This window comes from Pan paniscus, chromosome 3 (assembly GCF_029289425.2).
Source record: "Pan paniscus chromosome 3, NHGRI_mPanPan1-v2.0_pri, whole genome shotgun sequence".
In the NCBI taxonomy this organism is placed as follows: Eukaryota; Metazoa; Chordata; class Mammalia; order Primates; family Hominidae; genus Pan; species Pan paniscus.
In genome coordinates, this window is record NC_073252.2 from 173535606 (window position 1) to 173555604 (window position 19999).

The 19999-nt window shown below is 36.7% G+C and overlaps 1 protein-coding gene and 1 long non-coding RNA gene across 8 annotated transcripts in view; one reads left to right on the plus strand and one right to left on the minus strand.

The window, feature by feature from the left end:
- Positions 1 to 19999, minus strand: part of GPM6A (glycoprotein M6A) — a 368138-nt gene that overhangs the window by 175753 nt on the left and 172386 nt on the right. The window contains exon 1 of one of the 7 annotated variants that reach the window (XM_003823431.5): positions 1715 to 2549. The exons of the other annotated variants lie outside the window; for them this stretch is intronic. Within the exon in view, the coding sequence (XP_003823479.1) occupies positions 1715 to 1751 (37 nt within the window). The 5' untranslated portion in view covers positions 1752 to 2549. Of the gene's footprint in view, positions 1 to 1714; positions 2550 to 19999 lie in introns of those variants that run through there. 7 annotated transcript variants of the gene reach the window in all.
- Positions 1 to 19999, plus strand: part of LOC129397648 (uncharacterized) — a 35024-nt gene that overhangs the window by 9093 nt on the left and 5932 nt on the right. The gene's annotated exons all lie outside the window — the stretch shown is intronic.

Genomic DNA, 19999 nt, shown 5'->3' on the forward strand with positions numbered 1-19999 from the left:
CATAGCCACCTCCACCCCCATAAAAGAAAGCTTTTCAGTGTTACCTGAGAAAAAAACATCACAACTAATTACATCATTTTTCTTGGTTCCTGCATCTACCAAGGCTTGCTCAGACACATTCAACCTGTTACCACAATCCATGATTTAACTCAAGGTTTTATTTAGTGTAATGAATATCATTCCTCTATTTAAAATGCTGTTTATCTTTCCTTAAGCAAATTGATCGGCCAATAAATATCATTATTAGGTATTACAAAAAAGATGTTGTCAAAAGGTATTTTATTCTAAGTTAAAATAGTCCACTGAGATGCCTTGTAAGAACAGAAATTACCATTAAAATGTCCCATTTACAATCACTGATGAAAACTTGGGCTATTTGTGCATATAATAAAGGGAGCTGAGGTTTTTTAATTTAAAAATAGATCACATGCTATTAATGTAGATTTTTGTGTTTCTATTACAGATTATCATTAATAAGGGTACTAAGGACTAAAATTGGGAAATCAACTTATCTATTATCTCTTGCTTATATAAAACCTTCGTATATTTAATACCGATGGTCCTTTATTACGTGTGTGTGTGTGTGTGTGTGTGTATGCACCATATATGCCTCAAAGTATGTGTGTGTACATTAAGAGAAGAAACCCAGCATAGCTAAATGGCTAAAAATATGGTAACTATACTGTGCTTCCACCCTATATATTTTATCACATAAAATACAGTTTTTTATGATAAGTGCCTTTATATACATTTGAAATTAACTTTGACAGCTGAATCTTTTTCAACACTACTCTTGAATATTACCTTTATGTAGTATTACCTGTGTTACTGCTTCAGTACTAAGAAAATGAGACCATTTTCTCTGACATTACATAAGCCCGACAGCAGACGAAAGAAACGCTGCCTATCTGGGGTGAAAGCTAGCTCCCTCTGAAGCTACCATTTGACACATTAAAACAATTCTCGAGTTGATTGAATCATTCCAAATTACCAATATTTGACCATTTCAACCTTCAAAAATGGCAATTTCACTTTAACTCATACAGCCAGATATACCTAGACAAGCTTTAAAAACACATAAAAAAATTTCCTTTAGCGTTATTACTCAGAAGTTGATTACAGTCAACTATATAGAAAGGAAAATCTTAACGCTTCCATACACCCTGAAAATTTATGAACTTTTGCTCCATCTGCTTAAACCTATATTGCATCCTCGTTTTTAGTTTTTATTTTTTAAAGATTGTTTTAAAAAGGTGCACCAATCAAAAGATAATTAATGGTCTTGGTCTTTGTTCTATCAGATGTCCATGCAAAGATATGGATAATGGTTCCATCACCAAATTTTTAACTAACTCCAAATATTGTATTTGTGGCTCACACTAGGCATCCCTTGACCCAGCTCGGCAAGTGTGAAATCACGAAATAAATGAAGGTTAACAAAGACTGGTCTAAGGAATAGTTCACTACAATACCGCAATGCTCTTCTCACTAATACTCGACTCTGCATTTCGGTACTTATATCTGAAAGATTTGCAAATAATGACAACATTCGTGCCAGACATTACTGCAAGTGAGGAACAGACTAAAGGAGAGGAAGGAACAAAATGCCTTCCAAGAGAGAAACATTCATTAGCCTTACTGGCAAGTGTCTAAAGCAAACAAGGAAACTGCAAAATAATTACTTAGTTACAAATAAACGCTTTTAGTACAGTACCTTTTTGTGTCTGTCCCTCTTCCATATTCTCTTCCATGGCTACCTTTCTTCAGTAGAATCTGGTACACGGAATTAATCAAAAGCTCAATTAGATGTTGGAAAAACTGGTGTGTTTTTTTTTTTTTTTTTTCCTGGGAAGCTCCAACAGCAGTGGCTTGGGCAAGTCCTCAGAGCTTAGCTCAGGCTCCCTCGTTCCTCTTGTTTGCTTGGAGACGGGCTGTCAAGTGTAATTTCATTCAAATTACTCTTCCGTGAAGATTATCAATTTTTCTTCTCAAAGCTGCCCATTGTGTACCACTGTAAGCAGGTATTCAAACAAATAGCCTGAGAATTTTGGGGGGAAATTTGGTCTGAATCCCAGGAGCAGAGACACTATGATTCACAAGTCTTGCTTTGCATTTAAAATGGGGAAAAGAAATTGAGGTTTGTATTGAAATCTGGGCTTTAAATTGGAAACAGGCTGAGCTGTGAACAGAGGGAGGGGTGTCCTCCTAACATGAAGCCGACCACCAACCCATAATTCCCCCCTTCGCTTCCAGAGTGGGAAAGCCCAGATTCCCGTCGGTTCTTTATGCTGCAGCAGTGGCTTCTCACCCAGTCAGATACGTTGAAAAAAACTGTGTTTTCCTTTTCTCTCCTCACTAAGTATTTAGTTAATTTGATTTAAGGTGCCAAGAAAGGATGCAGTTATACTATCTCAGGGCTTATCTGCAAAAGTTTATTACTAAGACAGGACTTGTAATCCCACACCTTTGAGATTTAAAAAGAAATAGAAGCGTGGCTGTCAAAGGAGTGAGTATAAAGCTCTAAGCCTGAGAGATACATGTTTTAAGTAATTATTTTACTTAGTGCCATATGACTCTTAAGTAAAAGGGAGAAAACCACTGGAAGGAAAAACCCTATTGATGTCTTTGTTATTTATTGTTATGATTATAGCCCACGAAAGCTGCTGATTTCCAATGAGAATCTCTGGAAAGGGAATTTCTTTAAAGGTCAGTGTTAGGGAATGAGAAGAGTGATGTAAGGGAGGAACAAATTTTAGATAAGAAACAAGAGGATAGCAATTTATAATGGGAATCTGCAAGCTGATTTGGAATGCAAATCACAATGCTGCAGTCTGGCGATAATTAGCATTTGTACTTCAGCCTACTGAGTGACAGGGCACAGTCCAAGAGTCTCAATACTTCACAAAAGGTATAGCAAGAAAATAAACAGTATCTCTTTCAAGGAGCATAAACCTTTCCTAGAGTAGAAAGAAAGGATCCTTGCCTCTGTCTTCATCTCCAAATCAGCCAGCACACACACACACAGGGACAGAAACACACACAGAGGGACAGAAAGACACACACAAGCACACACACAGAGAGGCACACACACACACAAGGACACACACACAGACATAACTGTAACTCTCTGCCTTTAATGAAAAATAGCTCACATCCTCATTATCCATAGCATACGTTTCTTGCATTATAGCTTGTATTTCACATGCATTCTTTAAAGCAGGCCAGTAGCATGCTGCACATCACCCTCTAAATATTACAAAAGCAGCTATTTAGAGGAAACACAATTACTGCATTCCAGTTTATTTCTCATAAATGAATGTTTAGTCCTCTTACTTGTATAATCATTTGTTATTATTTTCTCTTTTCAAATGAATTTTGTCCAAAAATAACTGGAGTTCAAATAACTCAAAACCTATCTCTTTGGAATATATATCAATGTGTATTCAAGGGTTTTTGAGAGAGCTGCTTGCTCAGTGCACAGATTGAGAGAGAGAAACCATAAGGGAAATCAAAAAGCCAAATTGTAGCAGCCTCTCTGCTTCAACTCATCCCTAGGCTGACATAACCTGGCATATAATCAACACAGAACGGAGCAACGCTCCTCATTTAGATCCTTCATTCGTTTTATACCATGGAAATCATTAGTGAAAGCAATTGTTTATTGTAGTGCCAGTAGATACAATAATGCCACCTTAAATTTTTAGAACACTTTACAATCTATAAAACATGATTACATACATTAACCCATTGTAAGTCAAATGGGAAAAGCATAATTTTCCCCACTTTATGATGAAAAAAAAAAAACAAAAAACACGGATGCTCAGGGACACCTAGAGACTGGGCTAATAAATGACCAAGTAAGTCTTAGAACCCATGTCTGTTGATTTCTTGCCTAATGTTCTGATCTTAGAAGCTAATTTTCCTTCCTACTCTGTTCCTTTATGAGTATCTTCAGCATCTTCAGAAATCAGCCTCAGTTCATAGCTTTCTTTTTCACCACACATATAAAGCAAAAGAGGGAAATGAGAGGGAAAGGAAATTTTTAAAATATTCATGATTTCTTTTTCTTCTGGAAATTTTGCAGCAGAATACACTCATATAACCGTTCACTTTTTGTCTAAAACAGGCTTTTTCATGTGACAATTGTTACCAACATAAGTCAATATCAACTTGTACCAATTTTTAAAATATACAAAAAAGTCCTCAGAGCCAGTCCAAATGGACTCGTCAAATGAATTAAGAGAGATGCATACACATACATAGCCCCCTCACAGCAATCACCTGTCAGTAGGCTTTCAGTATTTATTGGGGTAAAATATACAAGAAAAATTTGCCATTTTGATCATTTTTAAATCTGTAGTTCAGTGGCATTAGGTACATTCACATCATTCTGTAACCATGGCCACCAGCTATCTCCAGGACTTTTTCATCTCCACAAACTGAAACTCTGTGCCCACTAAAAACACACTGCTCCTTTCCCCTTCCTCCTGTTTGATGGCAGTTGAGTTGTTGATGATTTTCTCTTTTTTTTTGAGATGGAGTCTCGTTCTTTTGCTCAGGCCAGAGTGCAGTGGCATGATCTCAGCTCACTGCAACTTCTGCCTCCAGGGTTTGAGCAATTCTCCTGCCTCAGCCTCCCGAGTAGCTGGGATTTCAGGCATGCACCACCACACCCAGTTAGTTTTTGTATTTTTAGTGGAGACCGGGTTGGTTTCACCATGTTGGCCAGGCTGGTGTCGAATTCCTGACCTCAGGTGATCCACCCACCTCGGCCTCCCAGAGTGCTGGGATTACAGGCGTGAGCCACCAAGCCCAGCCAAGTTGTTGTTACTAATGGTGGTTTTAAGATTATTTTTTTAAATTTGGATCTCATTGGAAGTAAAAATATTTTTAACCTCCAGTATCTTAAACTAGTTAGAAAAGAAAATCGTTTCACATTATAGTAGATTTGCTTCATTAATTATAAAATATACTATATAAAGTTTAATAACTAGCAATGATGTGTCCTTATGGGGACTGAAATGCCTCATCTAATACTCTTTCCATTGTATCGTATTGTATTTGCCCCACTCTACTCTTAGTCATTTATTTAAAATATATGGGCTGTAGGCAGTGGCTCATGCCTGTAATCCAAACACATTTTGAGGCCAGGAGTTTGAGACCAGCCTAGGCAACATAGACAGTCCTCATCACTACAAATATTTTCTACTCTTTTTCTTTCTTTCTTTTTTTTGAGATGGAGTTTTGCTCTTGTTGACCAGGCTGGAGTGCAATGGCATGATCTCAGCTCACTAGAACCTCTGCCTCCCGGATTCAAGCGATTCTCCTGCCTCAGCCTCCCAAGTATCGAGGATTACAGGCATGTGTCACCATGCCCAGTTAATTTTGTATTTTTAGCAGAGACGGGGTTTCTCCATGTTGGTCAGGCTGGTCTCGAACTCCCAACCTCAGGTGATCCGCCCACCTCGGCCTCCCAAAGTGCTGGGATTACAGGCGTGAGCCACCACACCTGGCCATTACGGACACTTTAAAAAAACAAATTATCCAGCCATGGTGGTGCACACCTATAGTCCCAGCTACTGGGGAGGCTGAGGCAGGGGAATCACGGGAGCCCGGGAGGTTGAGGCTGCAGTGAGCTATGCTCACATCACCGCACTGCAGCCTGGGCCACAGGGTAGGACCCTGCCTCTAAAAAATCAAATAAAACAAACATAACGTAACTAGGTGGTTAAAAATATGATTATATTTTTATCAAGTCAGATTTCCCTTTCAAATACTGTCTAAGAAATGTTTATAATGTATATTACTTTTTTCTTATGTGGGCTCACTCAATCCAAAACCATTATAATTCTCTTTCATTTTTCTTAATCTTAATTTGGAGCTTCCTTTAACACTTCATCTTGTCTTTATGGATAAACACATTATTATATACAATAAGTAAATATCGACATATTCCTCTATTATGTAATGCAGTCATCTTTGTGATACAATGTTCATAATATAGACAAGTAAGGAGAGTTAACAGATTAAAGAAGTTGTGGTTCCAAATATCGCATTAACTATAAAAAGTGAGGGGGGGAAATGTTCGCAGTACCTGGGTCAGAGAACAGAGAGGAGATGTGGAAAAGCAGATCATGAAAACCTAGCCCAGTGCATAGGACTAACAGGCAGGAACACGGTTTAGAAACTGCCTTTTATTCTACGTCAAATGTTTCAGACACAGAATTAACATTATCTCTAGAATGAAATGTCTTAGTTGGGATCTTCTTATATTTTGACAGAGAAAAAGGACCCCTTTGTCTGCTGCTTTAAGCTGCAGGTCAGAAACTGACTTTCATAACATTTTCTTTTCTTTTTTTTTTTGAGACGGAGTCTCGCTCTAAGCCCAGGCTGGAGTGCAGTGGCGCGGTCTCGGCTCACTGCAAGCTCCGCCTCCTGGGTTCACGCCATTCTCCTGCCTCAGCCTCCCGAGTAGCTGGGACTACACCCCGCCACCACGCCCGGCTATTTTTTTTTTTTTTTGTATTTGTAGTAGAGATGCGGTTTCACCGTGTTAGCCAGGATGGTCTCGATCTCCTGACTTCGTGATCCGCCCGCCTCGGCCTCCCAAAGTGCTGGGATTACAGGCGTGAGCCACCGCTCCGCGGCCAACATTTTCTTAAAGAAAGTCAAAACCACCACAAACACTGCAATGTTTTCAGTCCATTATAAAATGACCATAACATTCTTCAGAGTTATATAATCATAGAAAGCAGTCAATTCACAGAATGATCATGGTGTTCACAGTAGTATCATTACCCCATTTCCTTTTATTCTGAATTGTAAAAGTGTTTACTAAGCATTCTTACAGGAAATTGATGTAGGCAAAAGGGATAGATACTAAGGAGACAAATTCCTGCCCTAATTAGGCCTATAGCCTAGTAGCGTAGGACAGACCAAATATCACAACGCTGAATGACAAGTGCTACCAAATAAAAATAAAGATGCATTAGATGGCACATGGCCTACCTCAAGGATATCTAACCTATATTTAGTTTTGATAGTTGGAAAAGTTTTCCTGGTTTCCTAGAAGGTACAGTTTGATCTGACCTGATCAAAGCAGGTGACCTTTCACCCAAAGGAGATGAAATTAGATGGGAAAAAAGGGGGAGGCAGATTGTTGGGGAGAAAGAAAAGATATTCTGAACAGTTGAAAGAGAATACATGAAGGCCTATGGAGGGGGAGACATACTCTGCTGAGAACACGTAATAGACTAACATCTGGCTGCATGGGCAGAAACTCTCTTTTACTATTTATTAGACATTGTACCCCCAAGGTATTCAGTAGTCCCGTGCTGGAATATCCAATTCTGAGACTTGCTCCTTAGTTTTTTTAGAGTACTGAAGAAGAAGACGCTCCTAAGACCTAGCTTGTACTCCATAAGTTTGGAGCCTAAAGGTAGACAATGGCAAACCCGTTAATATTTACCCCTAAGAAATTACCTTTCGGGTATCTTAGGCTCTTTCTTAACCAAGACCTTTCCTCTCCAATCTATTAATATTGTATTTTCACATAATTACCAGGACTCTAGTCATGAGTATGTCATAGGCCTGTTTACAACTGGTGAATGCTTTTCCAGTGTTCTTAGGATAGAACTGGCTGGAAAGATTGGACATGACCTGGCAGGAGCTCACCTCTTCGGCATAACGTCCCCCTGCTGTTCATTCATTCATCTCCTAATTTCTTAAAATTGTCCATTTGTGAACGTTGTTTCTTCTTCCTAAAACACTTTTCCTTCCACCCTCAGATAGCTAGATCTACTCAGATCTCAGCTGGAAAGTGTTATCCTCAGGCAAAACTTTTTCAAGAGCATAGGCCTCTTTTAGTATTCATATCACATGCCATTACAGAGCTATTCCTCAAAGTCTGCAATATACATATAGATATAGTCTGCAATATATATATAGAGAGAGAGAGTCAGTTCTATATATATGTATCTTCCCCACTGGCCTGCGGCCTATAAGCTCCATGAGATAATGGCCTCTATCTTTCCCCCTCACACAAGACAAGCACATGGTAAGCTTTCAATAGATACTTGTTGAATGCATGCATGCACGCATGAATGAATGAATAAATGAATAATGATGTACAAATAAGTGAACGAACAAACTCAGTGGCTTACACATACCTTATCTTATGTTTATCTGCTTCCACAAAATATTTTAGAGGGTGAACATAATTTACAATAACTTGGGGAGATACATATCATGTTCATATGTAACAAATGTCATTCCCCAGCAGTTGAAGGCAAAATGATAATGAGATATTTCAAAGAGCAACCAGCAAAACAAAAAGGGAGCTGGGAAATATTAATTGTGTTTCATCTTTCCTCTGGGAAGGGAAAGGTGTATTGTCATAAATGCTGATTACAGTAAGGGGAGACAGAAAAATTCAAGGGTGACACTATTTGGGCCAAACTTACCCTTTTATAGAAAGATCCGTTCTAAGTACTTATGCATTCCTATAACCATAAAGGTGATCCAAATTTTAAAACTTCTAAACAGTTTTGTTTTCTCCAAAATGCCAGAAAGCAAGAGTAATCCAAATCTCTTTTTGGTAATTATGTTTCCCATAAAACATGGCAGAAAGCATGAGGGGTTAAAAACTATGCAATGGGTAAGCAGCAGTGGCCTCTGTTTACTCAAAATCCAAACACTACTACTAATTGAGAAAGAGATCACAAAAATTGGCCCAAGCTGATTCTCTGTGGTCACAAAAATTCTACTTTAAATTGAGCTCACCAAAGAATAAACTTCATAGCTCACTCTGTCACTCAAGTTGCATTTATTCAATGACTACTAGGTATCTGAAGCTGAGCCAGGTGAACAGGACAGATGTAGTTTCCTGCTCTAACAGAGCTAATAGCAAAGATGGAAGAGAGAGACAAACAATTGGAACAAAGTATGATAGGTGCAATTATATTAATATTAATGACAATTATACTCAGCATGTCACATGTGTGAGGCATTGTTCTAAGTTTCTAAAAAGTGTGTATCCCATTTAACCTTCACCACAACAGCCCTGTCAGGTAATTACTATTGTCCCCATTTTGATAGAGGAGGAAATCGAAACAAAAAGATTAAATTCTTTGTAGCAAGTAACAGGGTGGGGAAGATGGGATTTAAACATAGGCATTCTGACCCCAAAGCCCATTCTTGGAACCACCTGGATATCCGCCTACACTTATGTAAGTAGTAGACCCAAAGACATTTAATGTAGGAAAAGGCCCTGATTGTAAAGTCTTATTACAACATGAATATTTGTATTCATCCAAAAACAAAAACATTTAACTGCTTCCCATATGCCCCACATGTTGCCAGATGCTGTGAGAGACACATAAAAAAGTTGAAGAAATGATTCTCATACTCAAAGAACTTACGATTGAAGTTAAAAATATTAATACTCAGTTTAAACAGCAATAAATCAACAAAAGTGTGATTTCAGAGTAAAACTACTATAGGGAGTTGAAATAGAGAACGTTCTTTAAGATTTCTAATATGCTTGATAGCTTTCGTCAACAAATGCAATTATCATCTAAGCGGTTTAGCAGAAATATGGAGACTTTTACTCAGTGGACGTATCTCTGATCTTCAAACTCTATTCAATGCCATAATTTAGCCATTAGGACTTTATGCACAGTTATTATTCCTTCTTATTTTCTTTTTTTAAATTAGCTCTTCAGACCAAAATGATAGACACTTGTACTACCACCCAACATAGAAAATAAAGTATAAAGCCGATTATACGTGTTCTCTAACTGCATTCCTTTCCTTATATCTTCTTCAGCCCTACCTCCTGTTAATAATCACTCAGGACTGGAGAGTTTTTATTCCTGTATGTTGTCCTTATTTAATATGTGTGTGCGTGCATGTGTGTGTGTGTGTGTGTGTGTGTGTATACAGCTATATATACACACCATAGTTAGTATTGTTTTGTAGGTTTTCTTTTTTCTTTTTCGTTTTTTTTTTTTTTTTTTGAGATGGAGTCTTGCTCTGTTGCCCAGGCTGGAGTGCAGTGGTGCAATCTCTGCTCACTGCAACCTCCCCTTCCTGGGTTCAAGTGATTCTCCTGCCTCAGCCTCCCAAGTAGCTGGGATTACAGGCATGCGCCACCACACCCAGCTAATTTTTATATTTTCAGTAGTGACAGGGTTTCACCATGTTGGCCGTCTGGTCTCAAACTTCTGACCTCAAGTGATCCACCTACCTCAGCCTCCCAAAGTGCTGGGATTACAGGCATGAGCCACCACACCCGGCCTGTTTTGTAGGTTTTGAGTAGATATCAAGAATATCTTCTTATATGTCTCTTTTCACAACTTCTTCCTCAATCTTTTAATGATATATGCGGATCTGTTGATAAACATTTAATATTGTTTCTAATTTCTAAACAACTGTAAAAAATTACAAGAATATTTTTATATATGTTTAGTGCATACATTTAAAATTTTCCCTAGAAATCTGAGGTGTGTGTATGTGTGGAATCATTGGGTAGGAGAGTATGTGTGTCTTCAATAATACATGTGTTAAAAAGCCCTTCAAAGTGCTTGTGCCAATTTAAAAACAGACACTTCTCAAAAGAAGACATTTATGCAGCCAAAAAACACATGAAAAAATGCTCATCATCACTGGCCATCAGAGAAATGCAAATCAAAACCACTATGAGATATCATCTCACACCAGTTAGAATGGCAATCATTAAAAAGTCAGGAAACAACAGGTGCTTGAGAGGATGTGGAGAAATAGGAACACTTTTACACTGTTGGTGGGACTGTAAACTAGTTCAACCATTGTGGAAGTCAGTGTGGCGATTCCTCAGGGATCTAGAACTAGAAATACCATTTGACCCAGCCATCCCATTACTGGGTATATACCCAAATGACTATAAATCATGCTGCTATAAAGACACATGCACATGTATGTTTATTGCGGCATTATTCACAATAGCAAAGACTTGGAACCAACCCAAATGCCCAACAATGATAGACTGGATTAAGAAAATGTGGCACATATACACCATGGAATACTATGCAGCCATAAAAAATGATGAGTTCATGTCCTTTGTAGGGACATGGATGAAACTGGAAACCATCATTCTCAGTAAACTATCGCAAGAACAAAAAACCAAACACCGCATATTCTCACTCATAGGTGGGAATTGAACAATGATATCACATGGACACAGGAAGGGGAATATCACACTCTGGGGACTGTGGTGGGGAGGGGGGAGGGGGGAGGGATAGCATTGGGAGATATACCTAATGCTAGATGACGAGTTAGTGGGTGCAGCGCACCAGCATGGCACATGTATACATATGTAACTAACCTGCACAATGTGCACATGTACCCTAAAACTTAAAGTATAATAAAAAATAAAAAATAAAAATAAATAAATAAATAAATAAATAAATAAATAAATTTCCCTAAGAACTATCTGAGAATCCTACTGTCCTACGTCTTCTATACTTAGTAATTTTTAAATGTTAACAAAGATAAATCTTTTAATTTACATGAGTATTAATTATATATCTTAAAATGATTTCCTTCAGTATCTCATAAAGTAGAGAACATTTTCATGCAATTAGCCAGTGATTTTCCTGTTTTGAGAAATGTATATTCATGCCCTTCACTCATTTTCCCACAGTATCATTTGCTTTTTGGTATTATTCTATAGATGTTATTTGTAAGTTCTGAATACTAATTCCATAGCAATTAAATGTCTAACATATATATTTTTACAGTGCCTTAGTTAATCTTGATTTTTGGTCATCTATATACATTTTAGAATCAGCTTTCAAATATAATGAGGGGGAGGTGAACTTATATTTATTGAACTTAAATTAACATCATAGATTAATGAGACATAATTAACATTTTTACAAAATTGAATCTCTTTCCATGAACATGAGATCTCTTTCCATATGTTGAGAACTTTTTTTCATATATTTTAAGAATGTTTTAAAATGTTCTCCCTAGGAGGTTTGCATATTTTTTTTTGTTTTTATTCCTAAGTATTTTGATTTCTTTTAGAGGTATTTTATACTAAATCTCTCAAGCCTTTTTTTGACTGAAGCAAAGGAACACATTATTGGATTTTAAAAATTAGTCCTATAAGAAGCAAATTTGCTAAACTCTCCTATAGTTCTAATAATGCATAGGTCTTGAAATTTCTATGTAGAAATTCACATATTTGAATTAAAACAAATATGAGTCTAACTGTCCAATCTATATATTTTTATTTATTTCCTCTGTTTTACTGTGCATTCTAGGGTCCCCAACGCAGTGTTGAATTGAGCAGTGATTTTAAAAGAAATGATTCTATGGTTTCACTATTATGTGTTATTTGTAGTAGGTTTGCGTAGACATTTTTTATCTGTTTAAATAAGTTCCCTTCTAGTACACATTTCTGAGGTTCATTTATTATACAGTATTGAATCAGAAAAAATGTTTTATTCTCCATCAAGTAAGATGATTATACAAATTGCATCCATTAATATATTAAAGTAAGAATTGCATTTGTAGATTTTCTGATGTTAAACTCTGTTTGCATTCCCAAACAGAGAATTGGTCATGATATGTAATTGCTTTAATTTCAATTTAATATTTTGAAAACTTCTTTTAATTGGAAATCTTATCCTTTTCTATCTATTTTTCTCTAAACATACATAATGCTTTTTTAAAAAGCTGTCCACTTTAGGAGAATCGTTTATTAAAATTTTTGGTACATCCAAAAATGGGAATACTGTATAGCAGTTAATGATTACATAAGTTGTCTGTATTAACAATGAAAAGCTGTTCACAATAAAGTGATAGAAGTACATAACAACAGTATAAATAGTATCCTTTTGTATTTTAAAATGTTCATAAACATATGCATTGAAACAAACCTATACAGATCTATTGGAAAATGTTAAGAGTGCTTATTTCTAGAAAGTGGTATTTGAGATAATTTATTTAATTCTTTTCATGCTTTTTTTTTTTGTTTTTTTTTGAAGACATTGTACTTTAAGTTCTGGGATACATGTGCAGAACTGCAGGTTTGTTACATAGGTATACATGTGCCATGGTGATATGCTGCATCTATCAACTCATCATCTAGGCTTTAAGACCTGCATGCATTAGGTATTTGTCCTAGTGTTCTCCCTCCCCTTGCCCCCAGCCTCTGGCAGGCCCCGGTGTGTGATGTTCCCCTCCCTGTGTCCATGTGCTCTCATCTCTTTACATGCTTTTTGATACTTTTTATATAGGTACAATATTATTTTAATTATCAGAAAACTTAATAATTTTACAAAACTGACAATAATAAGTTGGTTACCACTAACTGCAGCTAAAATGTTATAGACATTGGGCTGGCGATTTTTATAATTTTTTTTCTAACATTCGTAACACCTCTGCAAGATAGCTTTCTTTCATGTGAGAAAATTGAGGCTTTCAAAGGTTAAGCAAATTTCTCAAGGCTACGCAGCTGGTGAATGAGGAACTGAGATTTGAATTTTGGTTTCCCTAATACTAAACTTATATCACTCAAAAGATAAGTCATTCAGTACTTGATTAACACAGTTGTTAGCCAACACATGTTAGCTTTTCTTCAGTTTTGAGTAAAGGCTTAGTGCTATATTAACGACAATGAACATAGGTTATAACTTATCTGAAAAGTGGATGATTTTTTTTTGCTCCATTCACTTGAACCAATATTTAACAATTAAGATACGTCAGTTAAGCCTAAACTTACATATCATATTGGATATTGCAAATGACAGTCTTGCAAAAATAAATAGATAAGTGCAAGAGAGAAAGAAAAAGACAGACAAGGGGGAGGGGTGTAAATACAACTTTATGCAAAACGAGTGGCTTGTCATAAGTCCTGAATTTTGAAACAGTGATTTTAAATTGTTGCTTTGAATCTCACTGCAGATGCAGATGGTAGGAGATATCCTCTGAAAAAGCTGATTACACTATATGGTGCATAGAGAACTGATGAGGAAAAACAAGACTCAAGTTTTCTCAGCTTTATCATAAGCGTTTTGGTATTTTTGCTTATACGTTAGATTGCAAGTCCTCTGTGGATGAAAAAAATACATTAAAGTGTACTCTTACATTTCCAGAGATCACTTTAGGTAACCTAAAAATTCTTATCTCAAAAAAGAAAACTCAGACTGACAACTTTTCTCATTCTTTAAAGTGCCTTGCCCAACACATCTGAACTAATGACTAAAAAGGCCGGGAGCCTGGGCTTCTCCCAATGGGCAATCAAGGTGAAAGGCCCTTCCTTTCTTACTTCTGAGAGAAAGGTATGATTTTACACATTGTTCCTTTTTTTGTGAGTTAGGTATCTGAAATCTTTAGAGAGTTTGTCAGTTCTGAGCAAGAGGCCTTAGATTGTGATCTACTCTCCATTAAGGAGAAAACAAATAGGCTCACATCCTGGGTGTTCCAGAAACACCCAGAAAACATTTTCTCAAGGATGTTTTATTGGCCCTGACATATGGTCTCTTTGGATAGATATTTGGCCAGACCATGGCTCCAGGAAGACTGATACACTCAAGTAATTTACATTCTAGAAGTTCCTCTGCTGCAATGTGCACACTGTTATTTTCGAATGAACCTGCAGACACCACTTGACTCCACTCTGCTTGTGCGGCAGACACACACTCCGTCCACTTACAAGTGTTCTTCACGGTTTTCAGCGATGTGCTCAAGTAAGCAGTAAGCAACCCGCTGCCATTGTCCTGGACAAAATGCAAAGCTGTTTTCGGCATTTACTATTGCAAATATTAAGGTAGATGTGATTTATTTCCTCTCTCTGACTTCCTGAATTTCAATATCATTTGTCTGTAGCTCGTATTTGCCAGATATCATACATTTTTTATTTTTAATATTTCAATATGTCTGATATCCATTTTCCCCGCCTGTCATTGTGGTCAGAAACCACAAGCTACACTTGTTTCTCCCTTACCATTCATAAAGTGAGACTGACGTTGAACCTATTGCGAGGTGCCCAGCTTTCCAGGGACTAGGTTCAGCTCTTCTTATTCAGTAATATTTAACAAATATTTGTGTGGTATCCACTGTATGCTAGGCACATATTTTTTTCTTATTATTTACAACCCTGAGAGTAAGTGGTATTTCTATTTTACAAGGTATGAGTCTGAAATTTAGACAAGCAAATGATTTTCACAAGTTCTACAACTACGAGGAAGCAAAATTTGAATACAAAAGTCTCTCAAAAGTTCACTGTTTCCAATACATTAAATGACTCAGTAAACAAAAAGTAAACAGATGTTGACTAATCAATTCCTGCAAAAGTGATGTAAATATATCTTCAAAAGATGTCTTTATTTAAGTCTTAACGCTTGTAGCTAAATGGGTAGGATGCCAGTATAAATTTCTAGATACTTTTTGAGGCATCTCTTCTTGTATATCTCTTGTAGCCCATAAAGAATCTTGAATATAAATTGAATTGTAAATTTAAAATCAATTTAAAATTTAAAAACCATTATCCTTAAAAAACAGAGTGAATGTTAAAGTCACACAAGCCAAGGTTTTACAGATAATTTTACTAGGTTACCTTGGGGTGCAGTAATCTTAACAGCAAAAGTATATTTCATGGGAGTAGTATCAGACAGAACCTATAATAATTGATTTAAGAGGAAATGCAATATGCTCAAAGAAATCCTGCCCAAGGCTAGTCTTTCAGTCATTAATTCATTGATTATATATTGAGTGTTTACCATTGCCCAGAGGTAAATCTAATTTGTAGGGCAAGTCCATGAACACATATACTGGGTCCTTGCTCCCATGGTCTTTAGATTTCAGAAGAGGAAGGTAAGAGGCCAAATAAACAAATACGTTAAGGAGCTAATGTCAGGTTCTTACATGGGCAATGATGAAAATATATCAGAATGAGGCAGTGAAGAGTGTTTTAGAGGCTCTGTTAGCTTGTGTTGTCAACCTAAAGATGATGGCAATCTTTAACATCATCCATAGCCAAAATAATAAAAATATGTCAAAATCTCTACTATGAAATGGTCATTAATAGAATTTTATTGTTCGTTAGAAAGGAAAGAAGACAATGAGCTTGAGCAATCAGCAGTGGTCATGAATGTGCTTTTTGTCCAGATGGGATCTTTTGTAATTATTTTTATGTGGTACAACACAACATTTTCAAGTTGAACATTTTCAAGTCAAGTTGAAGAGATTCGCAAACTTTTAGTTAAAAAAAAAAAAAAGTCTTGGCTGGGTGCGGTGGCTCACAAGTGTAATCTCAGAATTTTGGGAGTCCGAGGAGGGCAGATTGCTTGAGCCCAGGAGTTCAAGACCAGCCTGGACAACATAGCAAAACCCCATCTCAAAAAATTAGAGGGCATGGTGGAGTGAACCTCTGGTCCCAGTTACTTGGGGGACTGAGGCAGGAGGATGAGTTGAGTTCCAGGCTGTAGTGAGCCATGTTCATGTCAATATATTCCAGCCTGGGTACCAAAGGGAGACACCGTCTCAAAACAAACAAACAAACAAAAAACTGCCTCTTATCATTCAGTCTCAAAAACCATTGGCCACTGATCTGTACCATAAGGCTTGGAAGACCTTAACATATTACCTAATGCAGAAATTAATCTCTCTTTCTCTCTCTCTCTCTCTCTCTCCCCCCTCCTCCCCTGCTCAGTGGCGCACACGTGTGTGTGTGTGTGTATGTGTGTGTGTGTGTGTGAGTATCGTGAATTAGGGACAAGATTGAGACGCAAGTGTGTGTGACTCCAAAGCTATCACACTTTCCATTATAAAACACTGCTTTTTAAATGTAATACTATTATGTGGTCATTGCACATTTCCGAGTTGTTAATATAGTAGTTTCAACATTAGGTTGACTTTTGATTACGTTCACTAAAGGAGGTAAATATTGCTATGCATAAAATGAAAGATGGAACGGAAAACTGGGGTGGTAGAAGAGGGTGCTAATAATCAGCCTTCTCTGAGTGGTTCACAAAGAAGTGAATACAGAAACATGCAATTTGTGCAGTGAAATTTAAAACACCTTTTGTAAGTCAACAAAAACAAGTTTCTCATGGCTCAGAAAAGAGAGCTTCCTGAGTTTTTTATTAATAAACTCATGTTACAACCAGCATGCCCATGTATACCAAGTCAGGCAGCAAAAGAAAATGGAGAGATCACTAGCGTTTTAGGAAAAAAAAAAGAGTTCTAATGTTGATTTATTTCTTTATTAACAAGTAATCTGTCGGTTTACTCCACTGTGTGTGAAGATGTACCACTAACTCATTACACGACTTTAGGCGAAGATGTTTTTTATCTACTTCCTCAAATACAGAATGAATTTAACACTTGTCTCACTGACTTCACAAGGTGAAGTCACTGCACTAAATGTTTTAGATACAAGATCTCATTTTATCCCTCCAAGATGCCCATGAAGTAAGTATCATTAATTAAAGCTATTTTACAGACGAGGAAAATGGGGTTTCAGAAAAGTAGATTCTCTAATGACAGAAGATGAAAAATTTCTTTGAATAATATAAAATGCTATACAAAAATGATGTAATTATAGCCATTTTAAACAGGAAACAGTGAAGCATGTATGCTGTAGAAAAAAATGTCAACTATACTTAGTAGCTCAGTAAGACCACCCGATATAACTCATGTAATAATACAAAACGTTTAGTTAGAGCTTATATATGCCAACCACAGGTCTTAGCATTTATGTCCTCACTTTAATTCATTAATCTTCAAAATAACCCTGTGAAGTACATAGTATTATTATCCCCACTTCACAGCTAAAGAAACACAGAAACAGAACAAGTGACTTGTTCCAGGTAACAGCTAGTAAACGGCAGAGCTGGGACTAGAACCCAGAAGGTCTGGTTCTTAAACCTGCGCTCTTCATCATAACACTGCTTCTATGAAGCAGGCTGGAAAGGGTGCAAACCAATTAGCTATTTATTCAACAGGCTTAGAGAACAAATAGCTGGATTATTTCTCATTGCGCACAAGCCTTCGGGCCATTCTCTAGGCTCTGTTGGTTTGGTCCGCATGATGTTCTGTAAGGAGCAATCAGAGTTTCAAATGGCAGCTCAGCCAGCCCTGTTCATCCTCCATGACCTCTTTAAGGTTCTGTTTCCCATTCGTAAATGAGGAAAAGAATACCTATTCATCAGGGATTTAGTGAGGATCAAATGCATTCCGCACAAATTTTGGCACAGACATGGTTGGCACTCAGTAAACATTAGTCTGCTTCTTCCTCTGGCCTCAAACGTGGTGTCAGTTCAAATAATTTATTCTCCCATAAACTAGGAAAAGATAAGAGAAAGGCCTCAGGTCATGAAATACCAGGTTTTAAATCAACTGTATATTGTTCTGAGTGATGAAGTAATGTGCTTTTGTGAAAATAATGTTATCCTGAGTATTTATAAATAGGTCTTTTTCCCTGAAACATTGTATATTCATATACTGATTTCTCAGAGGTCAGTATACGCAATTTGAAAAACTAGTGGACTGATCTGGCTTGGCAATTCCTGGGTCAGTTCTATACTTGCTTATGCCACAGTTCTGCCAAAACAAATTTTATCACCAAGTAGAATTGTCTTGTAACAGTTATTAGTCAGGGTAGAAGGCAAGATACAGCCTGCTAAGAAACCACATGGAAATATTTGAAAGCATGTGAGTTTTTCAAATTGTTAATTGTTTCAAAAATTTAGCAGGGGGCATATTTTGAATTTGTTATGTGTTTGAACTTTAGATGGTTCCATGGCCTGATTTTTAAATGGTATTTTAATTGTTCCTGAAATAGAAAAAAACTAAGAAGATGACAATCTTGCTGTGTTGTTTGAAGACAATTGTTATTCTTTACAGAGTGATTCTGCTGTTTACAAACAAAATATTTATGTTTGTAAGAGTATTCATATTACAAATGCTCTTTAATCCCCTAATGCAAAGAGTTTTTAATTACGTTAATAAAATTAGCTTAATTGCTTAAAATCTTTTTACTTTTGTGGCCCTAACAGATTTCTAAATTCGAATCTGTGGATGAACATTTGAAATACAATGAGCAAAATAATAATAACAAAGGCGGTAATTATAAGTAGACTTATAGAACCCATAGATCTTATGAATTATCAAAATGATTTAGAAATTCACATTTGCAAAGTAAATTTTAATTACAATAAACTTTATCTTTTAATGATATAAAATATATTTATATAAATAGAAACACTGTAAATTTATATTGGCATTAAAAACATTTCAAATTTTAAAATTATAAATAGTGTTAATCTTTTTTTTTTTTTTTTTTTTTTTTTTTGAGACAGCGTTTGATTTCAGTTGTCCAGGCTGGAGTGCAGTGGCACCGTCTTGGCTCACTGCAACCTCCACCTCCCCAGCTAAATCAATCTTCCCACCTCAGCCTCCCAAGTAGCTGGAACTACAAGCATGTGCCAGCGTGCAGCATGTCTGGCTAATTTTTTGTATTTTTTGTAGACTGGATTTTGCCATGTTGCCCAGGCTGGTCTCGAAATCCTGAGCTCAAGCAACCCACCTGCCTTGGCCTTCCAAAGTGCTGGGAGCCACCAGGCATGAGCCACTGGGCCTGGCCAAGAATGTTAAACTTTTTATATATCTAAAATAAATAGAAAATGGACTCGATATAAGTTTAGTTATAACCATAATCATATCAAGACAGGGGGAAAGTTTCAAGTCGAAAGATTATTTAGTAATATCCGTTTAGATTAAATTATATGATTAAAAAATACAACTCTCTATTTTAATACCAACAATAATTTGTTAAAGACACTGTGTTGGGGAAATTGTAACCTATTAAGTTAAATAAAATATTAAAGTCAGTTAAACAGTGAAGTCAGTGGTATAGTTGGATGCCAAGTGAAAACGTGTTTTTCTCACTATTTTACTTGGAGAGCTGTCCGCTGGGGGTTTTTAGCAGTTTCCAGGTTTTGCATGTGGA